General features: G+C 45.9%; 1 protein-coding gene across 1 annotated transcript in view; it reads left to right on the top strand.

The window, feature by feature from the left end:
- LOC119381807 (adenylate cyclase type 5) overlaps positions 1–23530 on the top strand; it is a 414239-nt gene that overhangs the window by 353326 nt on the left and 37383 nt on the right. The window contains exon 11 of the mRNA XM_049412571.1: positions 52–243. Within this exon, the coding sequence (XP_049268528.1) occupies positions 52–243 (192 nt within the window). The remainder of the gene's footprint in view (positions 1–51; positions 244–23530) is intronic.

The raw sequence follows: 23530 nt of genomic DNA on the forward strand, positions 1-23530 counted from the left end.
TCCTAAGTACGTTTTTGGACTATCTTGTGCAAGTATCTCTTTCTCGTGCAGGGTTACAAGCGGCGGAAGCGGCGGAGCAATCCTGAGGACCGCCAGAGCACTGTCAGCCTGCCGATGAGCAACGGAGCCAATGGCGGCGCAGCGACCGGCGAGCACCGCTCGAGCGCCAGCACCAACAGCACCGTGGGCACCGGAGACGACGATGTCGCGGCGGACTGGACGCCCGAGATACCTTTCAAGAACGTGAGTGTGCCGGCAGCGCTTTTACAATGTGTGTGTTCCTGCATCGTATAAAGCCTTAAGTTTTCCTCCTGCTCTTCTTTCATTTTACCCTTCCCAGTGCGGTATAGTTGAACAGTATAGTAAACTTCCTTGTTATATATTGGTGCTCTTATTTAGGGTAAGGGTAAGAAATGGACAGAGTGAAAATGTTAAAAACATGGCTGATCCCTCCGTCATAGGAATCGTATAACACGGCAGTGAAACGCGTCCCAGCAGAAGTAGCCGAATGTTTACTATACAGTGATATAGAAGTGCTTGCAGAATCTCCACTGGTGTTTGTCAACAATAGCACCGTTTATGTGAATGCACCTACGTTGACATTTGGTTGCACGTCTCGATCACGCCTACTAACGTCAATGATCATGATTAAACCTTTGCGGTAGCTGTAGTAGGTGACATACACCTGGGTCGGTGTTGTACGGAACAGCGTTCCAGGAACTAGCTTCTTTTAGGAGTAACCGAGGAACGCCATGTTTCCGTCGAGGATTAGTGCAACTGTAACGTTAACTCATTACGTTTACAAAAAAAATTTGGCAGATCCCACACGTTGTAGGAATCGGCTTTATGCGAAGCAGTCACCGAGTATTTCTATGCTGTATTTTATGGCTTTGTGGCGAGTGTTACGAGGCGGATCGACGTGGTTTTGTAAATGCAGTAGCTGTGTGCACATCGTCTGCTTACCAGGCTCGTCGATAACACTTACGTTTATAGGGTAACTGATGGTGCGACGTAACTGATGGTGCACGTAGCGTCAGCCCTGACGTTAGAGTACATACGACAGTATTATCGAAACTAAGTGCACTTTATGGAGCAAACATGTGAATATAAGACGTAACTTTCGTTAATGTATTCGTCCGGGGTCGTGCAATGCTTCAATATAGCTTGCTGAATCATAGGAATACAAATGTAATGTTTATTACGCTGCTATAAAAGCGGAGCCAACGCTGGAACCACGAACGTTAACCTGACATGACACCTGTATCGTACGAGTACACATGCAGTGCTTATTGCTTTGTTATAAAATTAGATAGCCAGCACCACAACCACAATGGACGTTGCACCGACATTACGCCTGCATATATAGGGTGTTTTTCCAAAGCAGTGTCTAGAATTGGCGTGGCTCTGTGGTAGAGTACCTGATTGCCACGCAGAATGCTTGGGTTCAATTCCTGCTGGGATCCCGATTTTTATTATTTCCATTCGTCGGGTCAACGCTGCCGATGTCGGTTTTTCTTAACGCTCTCGCATTTAAATTACGAATGTCTGTTCTCGCCGTTGATATAAACTGTGAATCACCTGTGGCGCATACCCGTACACCGCGGCCTGTGGTAAACGGGTATGTGCCACACGTGTCTGGAGGAAAGGGTGTGACGTCGTTCGCGACGGGATTTTCACGTTATTCGTGTGATGACCTGACAGTCATATTCGTCAAATCTTCTTACTCTCCCATGCCAATTATGTTCTGCACCTTGTTAAGGAGGCGATTATGAGAGCACCCAGACGTAGGCGGCTAGATAGACAGATAGATAGATAGATACGTAGATAGAAACGCTCCAAGTGCCAAAGGTTCGCTAAGAAATGCTTCGCATTTAAAAGCAGCAGAGGGAATTGCGTTGCTTCTGTAAACGTTCCACGGCTTTGAAAAGACACGCACGTACGCGTTATGTCACGCAGAGCAGGGTGTATAAACGACCGCGTTATTTGCAAAAAACTATCGCTCGCCTGTCACGTCGCCATGCTGCATCCTGGTTTTCATTTTAAGGCGCTCGCCATGGGCGCAGGAAGCACGCGGCGCCGAGATATACCACGTGCGAAAGGGATAGCTGTTCTCTTTTTTTCTCCTACGTTTTTTCTGAGCCAGTCTGGACAGCAACCAAGGGCTATTCTGGAGTCTTGACACACTGTGGAGAACATCTACTTGACATTCAAGGTTCATCGAACCCCATTGTAAGGCCACCACCAGGGAAGAGCGCGCTTTTTTTTCACCGACGCCGACTTAGTCTATCCTGTGCTGCCGTCGTCGTCGTCGTGGTCGAGAGAGCAACAGGCCTCTTCTCGGGGCGCGCCCGCGTTGATCATCGTAGAGTAGTAGTAGTGGTGGTCGTGGTGTTGGTTGAAGTAGTAGTAGTAGTAGTAGTAGTAGTAGTAGTAGTAGTAGTAGTAGTAGTAGTAGTAGTAGTAGTACTAGTAGTATGTGTCACGCAGCACACGTGACCAGAGGGGGAGTGACTGAAGAAATAAATAAACGATATGATGATCACGATGATGATTATGACTTTCGCTACGAAATACCGGGAAAGCAATCTGCACTTCCATTACTACATTATTTATTTATTTATTTATTTATTTATTTATTTATTTATTTATTTATTTATTTATTGTATCCTCATGGTATAAATACATTGCAGAGGGGGTGGGGGTGTGCATAGTAAACAAGAACATGAACAATAGCAGAAAGAAGCTAAAGCTGGAAGCATTATACAAAATAATCACAAAACTCGAGTAACGTAAAGTACAATACGTTGAATAAATAAACATGTAGGGTTACAGTACACTGGATAAGACATTTTTAAATGCAGTTGTATCAGTTATATCAGTTATGAAGGATAGCAAGTGATTACAATCACCTGCTGTCCTGGGAACAAATGATTGCGAGCCCGCAGTAGTTGAAAAATAGGGTATGTCAACCTTATGATGATGATCAAGTCGGTGTGAGCGAATGAAACTGGGTGTATGAACAATGAACGAAGAGCGGGGTTATGGTAGTATCTGGGTTGGGAGAGTGAAGGCTTGGAAGGAAGGACAAGACCAAACAGAATAAAAGACGCTCAACACAATTTTCTCCAGTGGCCTTCAGAAGGAGGGAAGCCCCCAAAAAGTAAGGCAACATCAAGAGGGCACACACCTTTTCGAAGATGAAAGGCTAGGAACCTTGTTCGGCACGTCGTTGTGGTGATAAGGCTGCAGCATGCTGCGCAGCGTTCTTTTGGTGGAAGACTAGACCAAGTAGCCCAACAATTAATTATTTTGAAGCATATGGTAGTATATTTTATGAAATAAAAGGCGTGATTGTTTTCTACGCGTTCATAGGGAAGGTATATTAAGAGCAGCTTTCATGTTCATGACACTGGCATTGCGATTGTAGTTAGATGAAATAGAGCGAACAGAGCGGTTTTGTACTGCCTCAATGCTTTGTGTTAACGTAGAGCCGTGCGGGTCCAAGACAGATGAGGCGTATTCTAGTTGAGGGCCAACGCAGGTGGTATAAAGTAATAGTTTTAGCGACGGTGGCGCAAGATAGAACTTTCTTTTCAAGTAACCTAAAATTTAGTTTGCTTTAGCTAATATGTAGTGGACGTCGTGTCTCCATGACATGTTATTAGATATCTGAACGCCAAGGTAGCGATAAGAAGCTGTGGTTTGCAGGGGTGAATTGTTTAGGGAATAGGACGGAGAGGTGACATTGCGTCTGGTTACGCGCATGCTTTTGCATTTAGCGACGTTCAGTTCCATATGCCACGTGCGGCACCACTGTGATACGGTATCTAAATCATTTTGTAGTGATGTCACGTCTGAATCGCTGGTTATTTTTCGGTAAATGACACAGTCATCTGCAAACAAACAAGCTTGGGAAGAAATGATAGTAGGTATGTCGTTAGTATAGATCAGAAATAACAGCGGACCAAGTACTGACCTTTGGGATACACCGGAACCGACTGTTGCCAATGGAGAGTCAAAGCCGTTGGCTGTAACATACTGTACACGGCAGGAAAGGAATTCACGAATCCAAGTGAGTACTTGAGGATCAATATTAAAAGCACATAGTTTATGTTACAGTCAAGAGTGGTTCACTTTGTCGAAAGCTTTCGCGAAGTCTAAAAAAATGCAATCTACAATAAAGCCAGAGTCAACATATACATGTAGGTTATTTGTGAATGTGATTAGCTGGGTCTCACACGAGAAAGATTCCCGGAAGCCATGTTGCGAGGTCGACAAGAAACTGTCATATTCCAGATAGTTGACAAGATGCGTGAAGATGATGCGCACAAAAATTTTACATGGAACTGAGGTAAGTGAGCTAGGACGAAAGTTTCAGGGATCACTCTTTCTTCCGGACTTGAAAATTGGGACAATTTTACCTCTTTTCCAATCTTCAGGTAAAGAACCGGATTTATAAGATTGCGAATAAAGACACTCTAGAATAACCGAACAGCACTCTTTCGTGTTTTTGAGGAATTTCTGTTGATCTGATCTGTACCACAAGTGGAACGTAGTTTTTTGTTTGTCAATTATCTTTGCGTTTCCTACGGAATCAAGAACAATCGAATGAATGGGAAGATAATTCAATCGTGTAAAGTTAGACATCACATTGGTTTTCGCTGAAGAAAATGATAGAACGAAGGTGTCATTCAATACATTAGCAGCAAGGGATGTCGGCGCGTGGTCACCAGATGGACACGAAAGTAAACGTATGGTCACTGTTGTCCTTGGACGCATTCCAAAAGCCTTTCGGGTTAGTTTTACGCATGTTTTGAAGAGTAATATTGAAAAACGAAAATTTGCTGCATTTCAAAGTGGAAATGTACGATGAAGCGGCTGTTTTGTATGATAAGTAACGCGACGCGTTTCAAGAAAGTTTTGCGCTACGAAAGTGACGTTTCTCTTTTTTAGCAAGTCAGTTGAGGTACCTATTGTACCACAGTGCCTTACTCTTGGCAAATATACGACGACTAGGTACATATTTCTGAACTAGTTTTGAAACAGCGGTTTGACACATGTTACAGCTACTCTGTACTGAACGCTGGAATACTCCAGGTAGAAAAACGTCAAGAAATAATGCAAGTTCTTCATTAATAGCGTCGTAGTTAGCTTTCTCGTAATCTTCAATAGTTTGGACCATCTGCAAGCTTTTGAATGCATTGTAACTAGGCCGAAAGTCAAGATGTCATTGTCACTTAGGTCAGGCAAATGGGTGATCGAAGAAGCGACGTCTTTAACTGACGTCAGAACAAGGTCTAAAAGAGACGATGAATTTTGTGTGACACGAGTAGGCGAAACAACTGCGGTTAGTCGAAATCACCACAAACCGAGATAAAATTGTTGGGCTCGGTTGATGATGGAATTAAAAATGGGCACATGGCAGACCAGACAATGTTGGGGAAGTTGAAACCACCCATAAGAAGTATTCCAGCACCAGGAAACTGTACATTAATGTCATTTAAACAATCGTGAAGATTTTCACTGAATGATGCACTGGTTGACGGTGAGCGGTAGCAAACACCAAAAAGCATTTTTTAAAGTTCGTAGTCAAACAACACCACATTGCTTCCATATCGCTAGTAATGCGAACTACAAAACTGCTAAGAATGTCAATAATTGCAAGTAGCACACCGCCACCAATAGCCTCCTGAGACGTGAGCAAATTTGTGGCCACACAGGTTAAATCAAAACACATTTTTAGAATGCACACACATGCTGTATTAAACCAGAGAAAAATTGCGTCTGTGCGGCAAACATTTTCTGCACAGCAGTGTGTGCATTATAATGCACACTGGGTCTCAATGCACGGAAAACGAACAACACTCGCTTACAACGAAATTTTACATTTGCTCGCGATAAGCACGCTTATTTGTTGGGAAACTGCCTGCAGAAGTTTCGCGCGGATGTGATGCAAATATTCATGTTGCACGTGATGCACCGGAACTTTGTGCGCTGAGCATAGGTGTGCGCAAGATTCCTCATCAGGGGAGGTGAAGGTTCATCGCAGCGCCCCCCCCCCTACTAAGTCAATGTACGAGGCAGATTTTACGCCCCCCCCGTTAGGTGACTAGGGGGCTCAACGTATGGGGCAGATTTTGTGCCCCCCTCTTACGTGACTAGGGGGAGCGGCCGACCCCCCCCCCCCGCCCTGTGCGCACGCCTATTGCGCTGAGTATATCCTGGGTTTTGGCACCTCGAGGAGGATCCCTAGTTCCCAACCTCTGAAATGTGGCTTGCTTGCGCAGTTCTTGGCTCAGCAGGCATGGGCCCAACCTTGGCTTTCAGCAGCTCCTGTGGTGACTCATTAGGGAGCTTTCAAGTAGAGTATGCAAAGCTTTGCGTTGGCTTTTCGCGCAACTGCGCATGCGTCATACGCTTCCGCTTGCGGGCTCCCGTCAAGTGATGGATATAGCGGGCCGCAAACGCTAACGCTAACTTAACGTACACTATTCGAAAACTGCCTATTGTCATATTCTGCACCACACCTGTCTTCCGGCAACAAGTAATGGGGAAGGGACAGCCTCATCGTATGAGAATTCTAGGTCCGAGTTGTCGTTGCTGGTCATTGACTCAAGAACACGTTTCTTTATCACTGATTCCTAGGTAAAACAAACGCCAAAGCTCAATGCCAAAGAGTAACGAACCGCATCAGATTGGCAAACATACGCAGGAAAAAGCATCCATTGAGACCGAGTGTGCATTATAATGCACATTTGATGAAAACAGCTTGTGATAACAAAAATACTCGCCCTTAGGGTTACATGACGTGTGGAAATTATCCCTAAACCCTTTCTAAGTAGATTTAAACAGCAATTAAGAAATATGACACGATGATTATTGAGCAATTTGTGAATTACTTGGACGCCGTGAGCAGAACGTCGAAGACGAGCATGACGCCATGTTTCAAAGGGGGAAAACGGGGCTTCCACTGTAGTATGCTTCCTGTATTGCTGACCAGATGGCACCGCATGATAGATCATGCTAGGGTGCCTTGATGCGCGTTTTGTTGCGCGTTTTGGGGGCGCACACATCGAGGCACACTAGAGCATGCGATTGCACCAAGCATGTTGGCTCTAATAGTGGTGCGAATTTCGAAAACCTGGAAAAAAAAACAAATGTGCATTTTAATGCACGCGGGGTCTGAAGAGGATAGAAGCAGTGTGGCCATTGCGATAGATTTGATATTTTTATTGCAGTATAGCAGGTCAGCGTTGGGCACATTGGCGGATAACCATGTTTTAGTAATGACTATGATGCCAGCTTCGCAATCATCGATTAGGCTACATAATTAATCTCTTTTGGCATAAGACTACGTATATTAATAAACAGTACCGCTAAGTTAGTCCGGTAAGCATTCCTTTAGCCGCAACCCCTCTCGTTTCCCTATCGCTTTTTTGTCTGCGCCCTTCGTCTTGGTCTAAGGGAAGGAGTAGACTCTTCACGTTCGTGGTTATTCGACAGACCACTTTCATATAGGGAATCGTTGTCCGCATTGTATTAATAAAATTTTCCACCTGCAAGAAGTTTTTTATACCGTATATGATAAGGAACTTGAAGGTACTTGCCGAACTCTGTCAGTTTCTAGCAAATAGCGCTCCAGGGCAGAAATCTTCACTTATTGACACAGAACTTCCAACTCCGAACGTTTCCGAAGTATTTGTTCCTTAGTTTTGTAGGAGGAAAACTTAACAATTAATGGGCGTTTTTTTTTTCAGCGCAGAAACGACTGATCCTGTGAGCTCTTGCAATGTTTTCGCTTGTTACGTCAATATATAGCGTGTTATTTGTGACCTTTTTGTTGTGCTATGTCGCGTGCTGTCATCACATCTCTTCTTCTTCTCCATTTTTTATTCTTTTAATCCGCTTTATCCTTCCCACGTGCAGGGTAGCAAACCTGAGAATTCTTCTGGTTAACCTCCCTGTTTTTCCTTGCTCTCTCTTCTCTTTCTCTCTCTCTCTGTGATTTCCAATACTCTCTTTTCAGACTTCGGCGCGCTCTCAGAGGTATCGTCTTGTATTCCGTAAACGTTATCACGACGGGAGCGGTTTACCGCATCATCATGCCTTACACGCAAAACACTTGAAATTTTCACGAAATTCTGCATTGTTACCCGTAATTCCTTGACTTCGCTTTGCCAATGATCAATATTTGCCGTTTCGTTTTCAACTTTTTGAAGCCTTTCACTGATATCAGAAATCGCAGTAGCGACTGTTTTGTGTTTACTTTTAAGTCTATCAATTGTGTCAGAAATCTTTTTTTGTACATCTTCCATTCTAAAAGACTTCTGGTTCAGATCCTGAATTGTTCTTATAATTTCTCTTGAGGCTTCTGGTTGTTCTTTAGGCGGACCGGGGTTACTTTCAATATCGCCAAACAACATCAGCAATAATGAACAGAACGGTGCAATGACGGCTTCACGATAATGAAGACATTATTAGTCTTAAAACCAGACTAGGTAGTACTGCAATGACCACCAACCTGCACGAAGAGCGGAAAAGTGCGTAAGCCTGTCATTGCGTACGCGCTTACATGCCCACTGATGAGCGACTTTGCAGCGCCGAGATTTATCTGTTCCGTCAGATGCACAGTTGATAGCATTTCAGCTGCGCACTGGCGTTCAAGTCTTGGGTGCAGCGAAGTGTACGCGTACTGGTAGTGCAAGCCTTCAGCTGGGCGAACAGGTAAAGCCGGAACAGCCAGGCAAAGTGGTTGACTAGTCGGAAGGTTGCTCGCCGAGGAATGCGCCGCAGTCACAAGCCGGCAGGTTATCGCAGAATTCCACCTGAGTAACCAGCAGGCCGGTGTTCCAGGCAAAGGACAAGAAGCCGAAAATCTGCACGAAGAGCGGAAAAGTGCGCAAGCCTGTCATTCCGTACATGCTTCCATGCTCACTCCGTTTCACGTTTACGTGTACATTAATTGCGTTTACATTGTCATAAATCAGGGCAAGGTAAATGAATCGGCGCTTTCATTATTTACATGAACTAGAAACTTAGATTAATTGCAATAAACCAAGGTAAGGCACCAGCGCGCGTTGGAGCGTCATGCAGAAAAGAGGGAGCGCAGACTTGGCAGGGTCGCGGCTTCATCGGCAGAAAATCACAAGACGCGAGGCGTTCGCTGAAACACCATTGCCTGAGCCCCCAAGCCACGTGATATCGCTTTGCTCAAAAAGTGTAAGCGCGTGTATTTCAAATCTACGGATGCACTTTCGACACGATGTCATCTCGCTCGATAATCACGTAAATTCGCTCGCGCCCAGATTCGCGGAGCGACGAGTTTCACGACGTCTCTTTTTTTTTTTTTAGCTCGTGGACTTTTTAACAGCGAAGCTGTTATAGCAGGCTGTAAGATGTACATAGCCACCAGAAAACTATCATCATCATGAACGGGTACGTGCCACAGAAATTGGGCGAGTCCCACTACTCATCACTGGTCCACTAAAGATGAAGAAGGCAGCAGTTAGCCCAAGAAATAGCTGCGAAGCGACGGCGTTGAGCCGAAGACCCCGAGTAGGTACAGCGAAAAACATAAAGAGAACGCGATAATTATAGCAACAAAAATGTCTTCGCGAGGCCAGATTCGAAGCCGTGTACACACCATCCGAAGGCGAGCGGCTAGCAGAACACACATAACCTTGTATAGCACAGTATATATCAAGGGCTTGGGAAAGAGAAGTGCGGAAGAAGAGGAGAGATGTAAGGGTGAGAAGGGAAAGGAGGAGAGAGTAAAACATACCATCAATAGAAAGAGAAAGATAGAAACAGAGAGAAGAAGTGGCAGGAAGAAAAATATGAAAAGAAAGAAAGATAATCAAAGAAAGACAGAGAAATGTATAGTGAGAGAAAGAGATAGAAAGAGGAAGCGAGAAATAGAGAGCTAGAGAGAATGAAATGGAAGAAAGCTACAAAGACCGAGAGAGAGAAAGAAATGGAGAGAGAGAGAGAGAAATAAAGAGCGAAGTGAGAGTGAAGAAGAGGGGCACGCCACCAGCTCAGCTGTTACATCAGTCTTCGCACCGCTAGTGCGACCTGCCCTACTTTTCTGCTCAGCCGACTCGAAAGTCGCAATTTGTGTGTGTGTGCGCGCGCGCGTGCGTGCGTGTGTGTGTGTGTGTGTGTGTGTGTGTGTGTGTGTGAGTGTGTGTGTGTGTGTGTGTGTGAGTGTGTGTGTGTGTGTGTGTGTGTGTGTGTGTGTGTGTGTGTGTGTGTGTGTGTGTGTGTGTGTGTGTGTGTGTGTGTGTGTGTGTGTGTGTGTGTGTGTGTGTGTGTGTGTGTGTGTGTGTTTTTTGGGCTGCCTATTTCGGCGGTCACAGTTTTGCCGCAACGGCGAAGCAATGAATGCGATAGCAACAAATCGGAATCGAACGCGAAGAACGGAAAGCAGCTCGAAATTGCTAACGCGTCGCTCGAGCCCAAAGCACGCACGAAAAGAACGCACACAGGACGAGCGCGAACTATCATGCGTCACAGCTGGATACTTGAAGCGCGCTGCTAAAACATAAAGCAGGACGCACGAAACTAACGAACAGGTACACACAGGAGGAGCGCGAACTAAATGTCGTAGTTGTTACTTATTTGTGTTTGAACAGCGCGCTCCTTTCGCAAGCGCGGCCGCTGCAGCGAGTGAAAGACCGTCGTTGCGCTCCTTGTGCCATCTCGCTGGCAATGAAGAAACGTTATAAGCGACTGCCGTCTCTGAGTCCGGCCAGCGGTAAAGGGTGTGTATATAACGCTCGCCGTTAGCTCCCTAGAGGATCGGCGTTTCGTGGCGTAGTGGCTAGCGCCACGGGCTGCGGAGCGAGAGTTCCCTGGTTTGATTCCGCGCTTCGGAAACATTTTTCTAAATCATTCTTCTTTGGGACATTCATATACAGGGTGTTTCAAGAAATGTGTCCAACGTTCTCAAAAAATCAGGAAAATGTGATATTTGCTCGGGGCTTTGAGAATTGGTTTTTCTGTAGCGGCAGGAATCTTAGGGTAGTTAAGGACATCATTTAGGACAGTAATTAAGAAAGTTACATTAATTAACTTTTTAATTAGTGGAGTTAGGTGATTGTGTCAAATGAGAGAATTGAAGTTCTTCATGCGAGGAACCCATCCGAGCTTTGAGATTTGGAAAAAGCGTCCTCTAGTAATTGTTGTGGCGTAATGAAATTCGACGAAATGCAACGGCATTCAACAGCGAAAGCCATCGAATTCTGTTGAATTTCATTACTTCGTAATTATTACTAGAGGCCGCTCTTTCGAAATCTCAATGTTGGGATGGGTTTCTGGCACGAAGAACTTCAATTCCTCAATTTGACACAGTCACCTAGCTCCACTAATTAAAAAGTAAATTAATTTAACTTAATTCCTGTCTCACGGCATGTCTTTAACCATCTTAAGATGCCTAGCGCTACAGAAAAAGTCATTCACTCATTTTGGACGTCTCAGAAGAATATGGCAGTTGCGTTCTTCCATGTTCCTGTTTAGTTTCGCCATTGAAATTGGTTGAATTTCATTACTTCGTAATTATTACTAGATGCCACTTTTTCGAAATCTCGAAGTTGGGTTGGGTTTCTGGCATGAAGAACTTCGATTCTCCCATTTGACACAACCACCTAACTCTACTAATTAAAAAGTTAATTAATTTAACTTTTTTAATTACAGTCCCAAATATTTTCTTTAACCATCTTAAAATCTCTGCCACTACAGAAAAACGAATTTTGAAGGCAGCAATCAAATATCGCATTTTCCTGATTTTTTGAGAAGGTTGGACACATTTCTTGAAACACCCTGTATATATATATATATATATATATATATATATATATATATATATATATATATATATATATACAGGGTGTTGCAAGAAATGTGTCCAACCTTCTCAAAAAATCAGGAAAATGTCATATTTGATTGCTGCCTTCTGAATTGGTTTTTCTGTAGTGGCAGAAATTTTAAGATGGTTCAAGAAATTATTTGGGACTGTAATTAAAAAAGTTAAATTAATTAACTTTTTAATTAGCGGAGTTAGGTGGTTGTGTTAAATGGGAGAATTGAAGTTCTTCATGCCAGAAATCCAACCCAACTTTGAAATTTCGAAAAAGTGGCATGTAGTAATAATTACGAAGTAATGAAATTAAACCAAATTCAATGGCGAAACCTAAACAGAAACATGGAAGAACGCAACTGCCATATTCTTCTGAGACGTCCAAAATGAGTGAATGATTTTTTTAGTAGCGCTAGGCATCTTAAGATGGTCAGAGACATCACTTGAGACAGTAATTAAGAAAGTTACATTAATTAACTTTTTAATTAGTGGAGTTAGGTGACTGTGTCAAATTGGGGAATTGAAGTTCTTCGTGCCAGAAACCCATCCCAACATTGACATTTCGAAAAAGCGGCCTCTAGTAATAATTACGAAGTAATCAAATTCAACCAAATTCGATGGCTTTCGCTGTTGAAAGCCGTTGGAATTCGTTGAATTTCATTACGCGACAACAATTACTAGAGGACGCTTTTTCGAAATCTCAAAGCTCGGATGGGTTCCTCGCATGAAGAACTTCGATTCTCCCATTTGACACAATCACTTAACTCCATTATTTAAAAAGTTAATTAATGTAACTTTCTTAATTACTGTCTTAAATGACGTCCTTAACTACCTTAAGATTCCTGCCGCTACAAAAAAGGTAATTCTGAAAGCCCCGAGCAAATATTGCATTTTCCTTATTTTTTGAGAAGGTTGGACGCATTTCTTGAAACACCCTGTATATATATATATATATATATATATATATATATATATATATATATATATATATATATATATATATATATATATATATATATATATATATATGTATACACATGCTTATACATATACGGTGAATGACGGCGATGGGGACGGACAAAAACCAGCCGAGACTGTTCATATAATTACTATCGCAATGAAACTAGGTGTGGCCACTGAGGACCCCGCGCATGCGGTGTATGAAGCGCACGGCTCTTCATCGTTGCCACAACGTGCTGGCGAGAAAACAGGCTCGTCTGTCAGACGCCAACATCCACGTTCAACTCTTGGTGTGTTCAACAAAGGACCTTAGACAGTTGCGAATACCCTCGAAGTTGCGAATTTTCCACTCGTACTGCAATATTGAATCAGTACTCGTTAAACGCCCATCTATTGTTCCTTTCAATGCGGTCTATATTTAAGAAACTTAATCATATCGGTGCATGTGGGGAACTTTCTATTTGAACACCTGAAGCGCAACATCCTGGCTGCGCATATGAAAAGTGACGTCGAAAGTTCCACATGTGTTCACATGTGATAGACGAGCACAAATGTTGTAGTTATACGTGTCCGGCTCTCTCTAAAAAGCTAGTCTTCGATGCCTTTTTACATTTCTTTTATTTCCATATAACCTGATGCTGGCGATGTTCAAATTTGTATAACATATGTAGTTCAGTGTGCTTTCCAAGTTGCTTACTTTCAATTGAGATTATCCGACAGTATGTATTTTAATATAAAAAATCATATCTGACGTCAAATAACGGCAAGTTCAAATCATAAAAAGTGGGACTGGAACGCATTCCTTTCACATTAAAGAAACTCGTAACGGAAATTCGTTTCAAATGCACCTTTTTTAAACAAACGAGCGGCACCAACGGGCCCGCAAGCGCTCATGGGAAAAATGTGTACGCCGCAGCAGCAGCCGCGATGCGCGCGCGGGCCTCACGCTTCAGCTTTCCGCATTGGACGTGCCAGCACTTCTCAGATCTAGCGCATCTGCCAAGGCGCTACACATTTCGGCATAATTCAATCATGAACTGTGTTTAGCAGCGACGGCCTCTCTACGATTTCCATCAGTATAGTGTTTACGCTTGCCGCTGTTGGACACGCTGAGCGGCTCCGAAGAGTCAATTTGAATTTTCGGTGGGGCACCAGGATGCCCTGCAGCATAGATTAAATAAAATACACAACTCATTCTCCTAGATGAAGTCTAGGAGTGGACTATGTAATTCGTGGATGCATATGGAATCAACGTCCACCGACACAGTCGACGAGCGCAAGGTGAAGTTTAGATATTTACAGGATGCGCGAGAACGGTCTTTTCGCTGGCACCGTAAGTAACAAAGGACACGCTTGATCACCCTTCGTTGACACTTACTGCAAGTGTTGCATTTTAGAAGCGCCGGCTGTGTTTTCGCGTGTTGGCTCACAGGTGGCCATACCATATACGTGTACACATACATATAGTCGTGAACAATATCAGTTGAAACACGGCAATTACCTATTAAAAGCAGTTCCGCGCCATGGGCCGCCCAAGGAAGGTTCATGCACCCGAAATAGAGGCTGCTTATCGCAAGGCTCAGCGGCTCAGTGTGTTGCCGATTGAGAAAGTAGCCAAAGAAGCAGCGGCGAATCGGCGACGGCGGCCAAATCCACATTACGCTCGGCGCGAGAATGGTGTCGCCGAGGGTGCCCTTCATAAACATCTGATGGCTGACCCACGGCTACGGTCAGTATGGGATACGGGGACAGGTGATAAGCTAAGGTCAAACCTAGCATTAGCCAAGAAATGATGGACTAGGTTCGCTGTTTCAAGTAGATGTAGATGTAGATTTCAAGTTTTGCTTCTTCATTTTTTCTTCTATGCCATCTGATCATCTGCGTTTCACCGACGTCATTTCCGTGACGGAAATACTTGAGTGAAGTCTCCGTGGGGCCCCGGCAAAAAAACAACTTGGCGTTAAAATGACGACGAAGATGGTGATGATGGCGTTATCGTTATTATTATGATGGTTATTAGAGCGACATATGTGGCAGCCTGCACCGTGCACAATACAATTGATCCCTCTACGAATTGTAAAGTATAACAGCCTGATATCCAACAATGCATTCTATAATAAAATTGGCCGCGTATCTGCGTGCTTCGCTGCAAATGTCGTCTAAAGACGATAGAAGAGGCGCTGCGTGAGATATGAACGCCATCTGGCAATACTTCGGGAAACGTGAATGCTGTGTTGCGGGCTGGTAGTCCCGGCGCAGCAGCAGGCAAGACCGGAGGTGACCAACGCGACCGGCGGGGACGCCAGCCAGCCCGAACACGCGGTTTGGCGCGAAGCGCCGAAGCAGAAGAAACCTCCGCACTCAACGAGTACTCTCCACACACTCTTTTATATTCACGTCGCCTGGGTAAAGCAGGAATGCCAGAGCGGCGCCCCATGGCACTCGTACAGTGCAATACTGAACTGAAACCGAAACACAACAATGAGCTCGCGCAGAGGGCACAGAGGAAGCCAAGTTTCGGCGCAGTCGCATTTTCAGCGCAGCTTAAGAAACTAGGGTCTCTAGAATTACGTATCTATGTATTTTCTATTAAAGGAACACACCACCTAATACTTACCTAGTGATGTTGCGCCTCAGATATGCGTAGTGTTTGCTTTTTGATCAACCATGTACACAAGTATGAATCTAGTGAGCCGTTCACGATGACTGGCCCTTGTGCAAGTGATTCAACTTTGGCCGAGTGGCTGAATCGAGGGACGTGCCGACAAACAGAAATACAGACAGAAGGACAGACAGAAAGACAGACCAAAATTTCTGCGTTTAAGTTCCCCAAGAAAGACTATCGTCTTTAAAAACACTTGTCCGGGAGCGTCCGAGCAGGGACAGCAGGAGCTGTACAGGCGCAGGCAGCGTATCAGAAAACACAGGCTGGGCAGCTCGAGCTCGTGCCTCGAGCAGAGCTGGCGATGTGGCTGCAGCGCTGGGCATTCCTCTTCGCTACAATTGTCCTCGTCAAAAAACACCATCTCCCGCTAAAGGGGACCATGAGGCGATGCGAAGCGGGAGCACTTGCACGATTCCGTTCCGTTGGCGTTCGTTGGGCATGCTACCGACCTCGCGTCGTGGAACGCGAAGAGGGACGCTACGCGCGTCGTATCTTCCATCTAGCCTGGCCGTTAATTCTCACAGGGCGAGCGGGGAACGCGGTCGACAGGCGGGCGCGAGGGGGGCAGCGTAGGAGACGAGAGAGAAGGGGAGGGGACGCGCATGCGCTCGAGCTCATCGCGGCGTTGCGCAGGAGATAATTTCGGCATGTCTAGCCAGCGTTTCAGAGGAAGAGTGGAAAGGGGGAGGGGAGAGGGAATGTGGAGAGGGAAATTGGGGAGGAGGTGTGTGGAGAGGGTATGCGCATGCGCAGTAAGGGTGGTCACGCCGCTCGCCACCACCACTACCACCACCGGATTGAGCTCCGCCTTAAGATACTTCGCATCTAAAAAGGAGCCATCCTGGCAACTCACGGTGAACACAGTACAAGCGGATCGTAGTAGGGCTTCAGGCGCTGTTCGTGGACGGTTTCACGACCATGAAAGCGTTGGTCTGTAGGCGGTGTAACCGGTTCAACGATGTAGTTTACAGGTGATGTCTACGCAACGACACGGTAGGGTCCCTGATATTTCGGAGGAAGCTTAGAGGAGGGGCCAGTAGGGACAGCTGGAACCCAAAGCCACACAAGGGATTCTGGAAGAAAGTGAGGATCAGTGTGCGGGTGGTCATCGGCACTATGAGATTTTTGTTTCCATTGGTCTACGGTTGTAAACGAGCGGGCGAGCTGACGGCACTCCTCGGCGTGGCGGGCAACTTGAGAGATGGGCGTAGATTCGGATGAATCGGGTCGGTATGGCAAAATGGTGTCGAGGGTGGTAAAAGGTTCAGGGCCATATAAGAGGAAAAATGGTGAAAAGTCTGTAGTCACCTCTGGAGCCGTGTTGTAAGCGTACGTCACGAAGGGCAAAATTAGGTCCCAGTCAGAGTGATCTGAGGCAACGTATTTAGAGATCATGTCTCCTAAGGTGCGGTTGAATCTTCCTGTCAAGCCATTGGTTTGAGGATGGTAGGCGGTAGTAGTGCGATGAACGATATGGCATTCGGCAAGGATGCATTTACAACCTCGGAAAGGAACACACGTCCTCTATCGCTCAGAAGTTCGCGGGGTGCGCCGTGACGGAGAATGAAGTTGCGCAGGAGGAGAGATGCTATGTCACGGGCGGTGGCATCAGGCAGAGCGGCTGTTTCTGCGTATCGCGTCAAGTGGTTGACGGCGACGACTACTTAGCGGTTTCTGGAAGCCGTGAATGGAAGTGGTCCATACAAGTCAATGCCAATGCAGTCGAAGGGCCTGGCCGGGCACGGTATTGGCTGAAGCGTACCAGAGACGTGCGGAGTAGGAGCTTTGCGTCGCTGGCACTGTGGGTATGACCGAATGTACTTGCGCACAAAGGTGTACATGCCTCGCCAAAAGAACCTCGAGGAAAGTCGGGTGTATGTTTTGAAGATGCCCGCATGTGCACACTGTGGGTCAGCGTGAAGAGCTGAATATAGTTTAGCCCAAAGATGTCGAGGAATCACCAGCAACCACTTGCGACAGTCAGACATGTAGTTCCTGCGATAGAGGAAGCCATCACGGATCCCAAAGTGAGCAGCTTGACGACGCAAGGCTCTAGGAGCTGAAGGAAAAGTCGACGGGTTGGAAAGGAATTGGAGCATAGCGCTGATCCAGGCATCCTTGCGTTGCTCCGACGGCATGTCGCAGTCACCTGGGAACGAAAGTACTTCGTCCACGGCAGATAGGCAGGCAGTGGTGTCAGTTGACACAGGCGAGCGTGATAGGACGTCGGCATCGGTGTGGCGGCCGCCCGACCTGTAGACAACGCGCATGTCAAAATCCTGAAACCGCAATGCCCAGCGAGCTAATTGGCCGGAGGGGTCCTTCAACGTAGATAACCAATAAAGCGCATGGTCTGTGGCTACGTCGAAGGGGCGGCCATGCAGATAAGGTCGAAATTTACGAAGAGCCCAAATTATGGCCAATCATTCCTTCTCTGTAACAGAATAATTGGTCTCTGCTATAGTGAGGGTGCGGCTTGCGTATGCGACGACGTACTGTTGGAATCCAGATTTGCGCTGCGCGAGTACGGCGCCGAGTCCAACACCGCTGGCGTCTGTGTGGACCTCAGTCGGAGCAGTAGGGTCGAACCGACGCAGGATTGGCGGTGAGGTGAGCAGATGGCGCAACTCTTGAAAAGCAAGGTCTGGGTACGGGCTAGTTGGTATTCCATTTTTAAATTTTGATCACATCGCAAAGTAAGACACGAGACAGAGAGCAACGAAGACGAGCGCGAAAAGCATCGTCACAAGCGGGCGTCCAAGCGTAACTTTTCGTGTCGCTTCGTAGGAGCTGATTCAAGGGAGCGGTGATGGTCGCGAAATTCCGGACGAGGCGGCGAAAATACGAACAGAGGCCAAGGAAGCTACGACGTTCTTTGAGAGACGCAGATTTAGGAAAGTAAGCAACTGCCTGAAGCTTGGCGGTGTCGGCAAGAATACCGTCTTGGGATACAACATGACCAAGGATGGTGAGCTGCATTGCGCCAAAGCGGCATTTCTTCAGGTTGAGCTGAAGGCCAGTGTCAGTTAGGCACTGAAGCACTTCCTCTAGCCTACGGAGATGCGTAGGAAAATCTGATGAAAATACAACCACGTTGTTTAGGTAGCAGAGGCATGTTTTCCACTTAACACCTCGCAAAATGTTGTCCATCATGCGCTCGAATGTTGCGGGCGCGTTGCAAAGACCGAACGGCATGACACGGGATTTATAAAGGCCATCGGGTGTGATGAAGGCCGTTTTAGGTTGGTCGTCAGGCGCCACGGGGACTTGCTAATAGCCGCTCCGTAAGTCAATAGAAGAGAAGAACTCCGCGCCTTGAAGGCAGTCAAGGGCATCGTCAATTCTCGGTAAGGGATAAACGTCTTTTCGAGTGATTTTGTTGAGACGGCGGTAATCAACGAACAAGCGAATCGACCCATCCTTCTTCGTAACGAGGACAAATGGAGATGCCCATGGGCTATTCGAAGGCTGGATGACGCCACGCTTCAGCATGTCAGCTACTTGGTCGTCGATTACCTGTCGCTCTGTCGTAGACACGATACGGTCTTTGTCGCAAGGGCGCGCTGGTACCCGTGTCGATGCGGTGACTCATAGCTGACGTACGACCGAGGGAATTCCTCTTCGCTACAATTCATTCGCTTGTCATACCGGAATCGTGTGTTGTACCCGGCCTCCCAACCACCAATATGCCTGCATTGTGCTCAGATACACTCCGGGCACATGTGGTTGCGAGAAAGCTCTTGTGTGAGGCGTATGACTCAGTGGAATCTTCGTATTCACTAGATGTATGAAACCGCGACAGCCAGTCACTACTTCCACGTCCCCTCTGCTTCCTTTCTCGAAGCCAGTTCTTGAGCGTCACCGGGTACAACCATCGCGGTTTCCTCGAGTGGCAAAGGGCGCTTGTGCAGCGCCACACAGAAACGCGTTGCCGCGACAACCATATATAAAGGAGGAAGGCGTTTCGTCCAACGCACTCTCCAAGCTGGCAAGTAATGTCCTCTGTCGGGGCCATTTCGCTACGCTCTTTTGTCTCTGTGATGCAGTCTCCTTATACGGCTTCAAAGGCAATTCCCCGCTCAAATGAATTCCTTTTCCATACCCGCCTGGCGTTGAGTGCACTAAGGCGCTGCTTACTGAATGTCTACGAAGTCAGTACGTGGAAAATCTCACTAGATTAGAAGAAGGGTATAGAATAAAAGAAAACAAAATGTCGATGTTTTCGCAATCTACATCAGGAAATATATCTTCTCTTCCCTGGGGACGGAAAAATACGGCCCATTTAAATTTTGGAATATAAAGATACGTAGTTTCGCGTCGCTGACATTGGGGGATTTCGAAGTTGCACATGTCTCTGAACAAGAAAAAAAGAGGTACTGCGCGAATTTTATTGCTGCGACAGGTTACAGCGAGGCATTTGTTTAGATGCCACTGATATTAGCTTTCCGAGGTCGCGGCCCTTGTTGTTTATTTATGGCAGTGGTTCTCAGCCATCGATGTTTCAGCACCCCTTGTGAACCGGTCGAAGTGATTAGAGACCCCTTGCGGTGACAGAAAAGAGGGAGGGGTTCATAAATTAACACAAAACGGAGCATCAGATAGGGGCTTTTAGTTTCTCCCTGGCAAATAATCATCAAAATAACGTACCACGCCAATTCGATCTCGAACTCTCGCCAGCAAGTTGTGCGGTCTGCAGCCACATTCAACCTGCTCCTAGCTATGTGTGCTCTTAAAGTATGCTAGCCTAGAAAAAGTATGCTCGCGCGCATATGTCGTATAAAAAAGTTTCACAGCCAGCAGACATTACCCTGAAGACGGCCGATGAACGTACCATACTGACAGTCGATAAAATATGTGTTTTAGGACTTCTTATTGAAAGTAAAGGCACAATTGGTGGGACAATCCTCAAATTGGAAGCTAAAGTTGGGCACACGATGCGACTCATTAAACTAGTCACTAACAAACATCAGGGCATGAAGGAAGGGAGTATTGTCCGGCTTATCCACTCCTTTGTGCTCAATCACATTACGATGTCGATACTTACCACAGATGGTTCGCAGAAGAAAAAAACAAAGTCAACGGGCTAAGTAGACGAGTTTACAAACAGGCGCTAGGGCTTCAGCAAAGTAGCATCACAGAATTCCTTCTCCAACTAGGCCTTCATAACACGCTTGAAGAAATATTTGAAGAGCAAGAGGTCGCGCAGCACGAGCGCTTGAGCAATACCGAAGCAGGCTGCTGCATTCTCGACAGTCTCGGCATTTCTTATCACACACAACACGGTGTCAAACAGGACGCGATATCCCTACTAAACTCATAATACCATCATTGCCAAAGAAAATAATTCCTGGACACAACGAAAGTAGAAGAATCAGTAGAGCCAGAGCTATGCTCCAACGTTGTGGACGCAATGAGAAGGCGGTCTTTGCCGATGCAGCGCGCTATCGAGACTGTCGCTGTTTTACAGCGAAAGCTGTTATGAGATCATTTCATCGGCCGTTTTTGGCGCCATAGTTGTCCGCCGCCGCCGCCATCGCCGGTGTCCGTAACCACTATCGCTCGAAATAAAAAAAAACGAAATAGGAAAAAAATTCCAGGATGGAACGAGGTTCGAACCTGGGCCCTCAGCGTGGGAGCCCAGTATTCAACCTCAGAATCAAATCCGCATTATTCTGAGCCGTGCCGGCGCTTGAAACTGCTTTGCAAAATGGCCTTATACAGGCTTCATGTCGGGAAGGAACATATGCAACGTATAGGAACATATGAACATATATTAACATATGCAATATAGCGTGGCAGAAGAGTAAAATAAGCACCAAGCGTCGCACAACGCGTATTCTGTAACTGGGCGCCCCACAATGCCAATTGCGCAACGAGTACGTTGTTGAATGCTTCCAAGCCATTACAAAGGGCTCCGCCATAATTCTTCATCGTCATCAGGCACAGCATCAACAAAGTGCGTATAATGCGGCACATGCGTTTAGCAGGTACCACGGCTCTCCGTAGAATGACGAAAAATGGCATAGTGCCTGCTTCCCTACTTCTGAAAAATTACAATGATTTATAGCGTAGTGCGTTCTTCGCAAGTGCACTTGTATTTGTTGCCAAGGAAGCTCATAAGCGCATGATCCATTTTCTCGGGGTCTCAATAAAGTTCTTTGCCCACCCCCCTCTCTCTCTCTCTCTCCCATGTCAACGTATGTTATACAGCATGGCGGGAGAGGGAAATAGCGACCGGGCGTCACCCAATGCAAATTACATAACTGGTGGGCCGTTTAAAGCTTCCAACCCATTACTATTGTCTGAGCCATAATTCTTCATCGTCATCAGTCGTCGCGTCAACAAAGTGCACATAATGTCTTACAGACGTGTAGCTGGTGCCTCGCTTCTCCGCAGAATGATGAATAATGGCTTAGTAGGTGCTTCCCAACATCACAAAAATTATGATTTATGGAGTAGTGGGTACCATTATCCACCTCCAATCATCGACGACGCAATACAAAAAGCAGCGAATCTGAACCGCCACCAAATCCTACACAATAAGAACAAAGAAAGTAAAGGGGAACGGAGCAACCTAATTCTTACATTCACTAGTAACGCGCCGAATGTTAACAAAATTCTAAAAAAGCATTTCAATATCATTGAACAAAGCGACCGCCTTAAAAAGCTCTTCACTATCCCGCCGGCGGGTGGTATACAGGCTCCCGAAAAATGTTAGGGACTATGTAGTACACTCTAAAACAAACAGAACAGGACAAGTTGGTTGTAATCTCTGCGGGAAAAGTAGATATTAGGTGTGCAAGCACATGCAAACAACCACAATAGCTGAAAGTACGCATGGTAATTTTACACACACCGTACGTGGTGACCTTAATTGCTACTCCTCAAACGTTGTCTACCTGTTAGGATGTGGAATCTGCGCTAAACAATGCGTTGGACAAATTGATACACCTTTTCCAATTAGATTCAACAACCACCGCTCGCATGTGAACACACTACCGAACCTTCCCCTTTCCAAACATATTAAGTTAGAAGGTCACAGTTTCGATTCCATTAAAATAACACTACTCCAAGGAAATTTCCGCTCTCCGAGAGAACGTGACCAGCGTGAAGCGTACTTCATACACAAATTCAACACCGTAGAACATGGAATAAATGAACATCCGGGTGCTCTTCCTGTTTTACGTGCCTTAAAGCGCGAATAGTACTCTAAATGACACTAACATCAACCCAGCAAAATACGCAGCAGAGATTCATGTGTGAGCCAGTGCCTTCGTTGATCGTACCTGCAGTGTTTTTCACCCTTTCATGTGTGCCGCCTTTTACCTTCCCCGGCGTTGTATTGTGCAGCTCTTGGAGAGAGCAGCAATCGGTCAGCCTAAGCGGAACCCCCGCCCTCCCTCTTCCTTCCTTTCTTTGCCCCTACTTTTTTTTCCCCTTCTTTCAGTGGCTCCTTGACCGGAAGCCGCTAATGTCACTCAACGTGTTCGTTCTCGCTTTATAAGCGGGCGTCGCTTATCAGACAAACGAGCAGGCTCGGCAAGTGAGACGGTAGACAAGACTCCTTCTGCGTTGCCCAAAAGGACAATACGCCGCGGCAACAGAGCTTACCGACACCCACTTTTCTATGTCGCGTGTGCAGCTGCATCCCCTTTAACCCCTTTTTTCAATCAGCCGGTTTGAATCGTACCCACCGGCTGTTTTTAACTCGGCGGCGGCGTGTGGTCCTCGCTCCTGATAGCCCCTAAGCAAACTTTTCCTCCTCCCGCTCCTTCTCTCTCTCTCTCACCTCCTTCCCTTCTCATTTGGTGTCCATATAGGCACAGAAATACACACGAAAATTTCGTCTTGAGAAAGGTCAGGCTCTAACCGAAACGTCGACGTAATAAATGATGTTTTCTTGAAGTGCCAACTCTCATACTTAAATACATATATATATATATATATATATATATATATATATATATATATATATATATATATATATATATATATATATATATATATATATATATATATATATATATTGTACGTGAGGAGCCGCGCGA

Source organism: Rhipicephalus sanguineus, chromosome 2 (assembly GCF_013339695.2).
Source record: "Rhipicephalus sanguineus isolate Rsan-2018 chromosome 2, BIME_Rsan_1.4, whole genome shotgun sequence".
Taxonomy (NCBI): domain Eukaryota; kingdom Metazoa; phylum Arthropoda; class Arachnida; order Ixodida; family Ixodidae; genus Rhipicephalus; species Rhipicephalus sanguineus.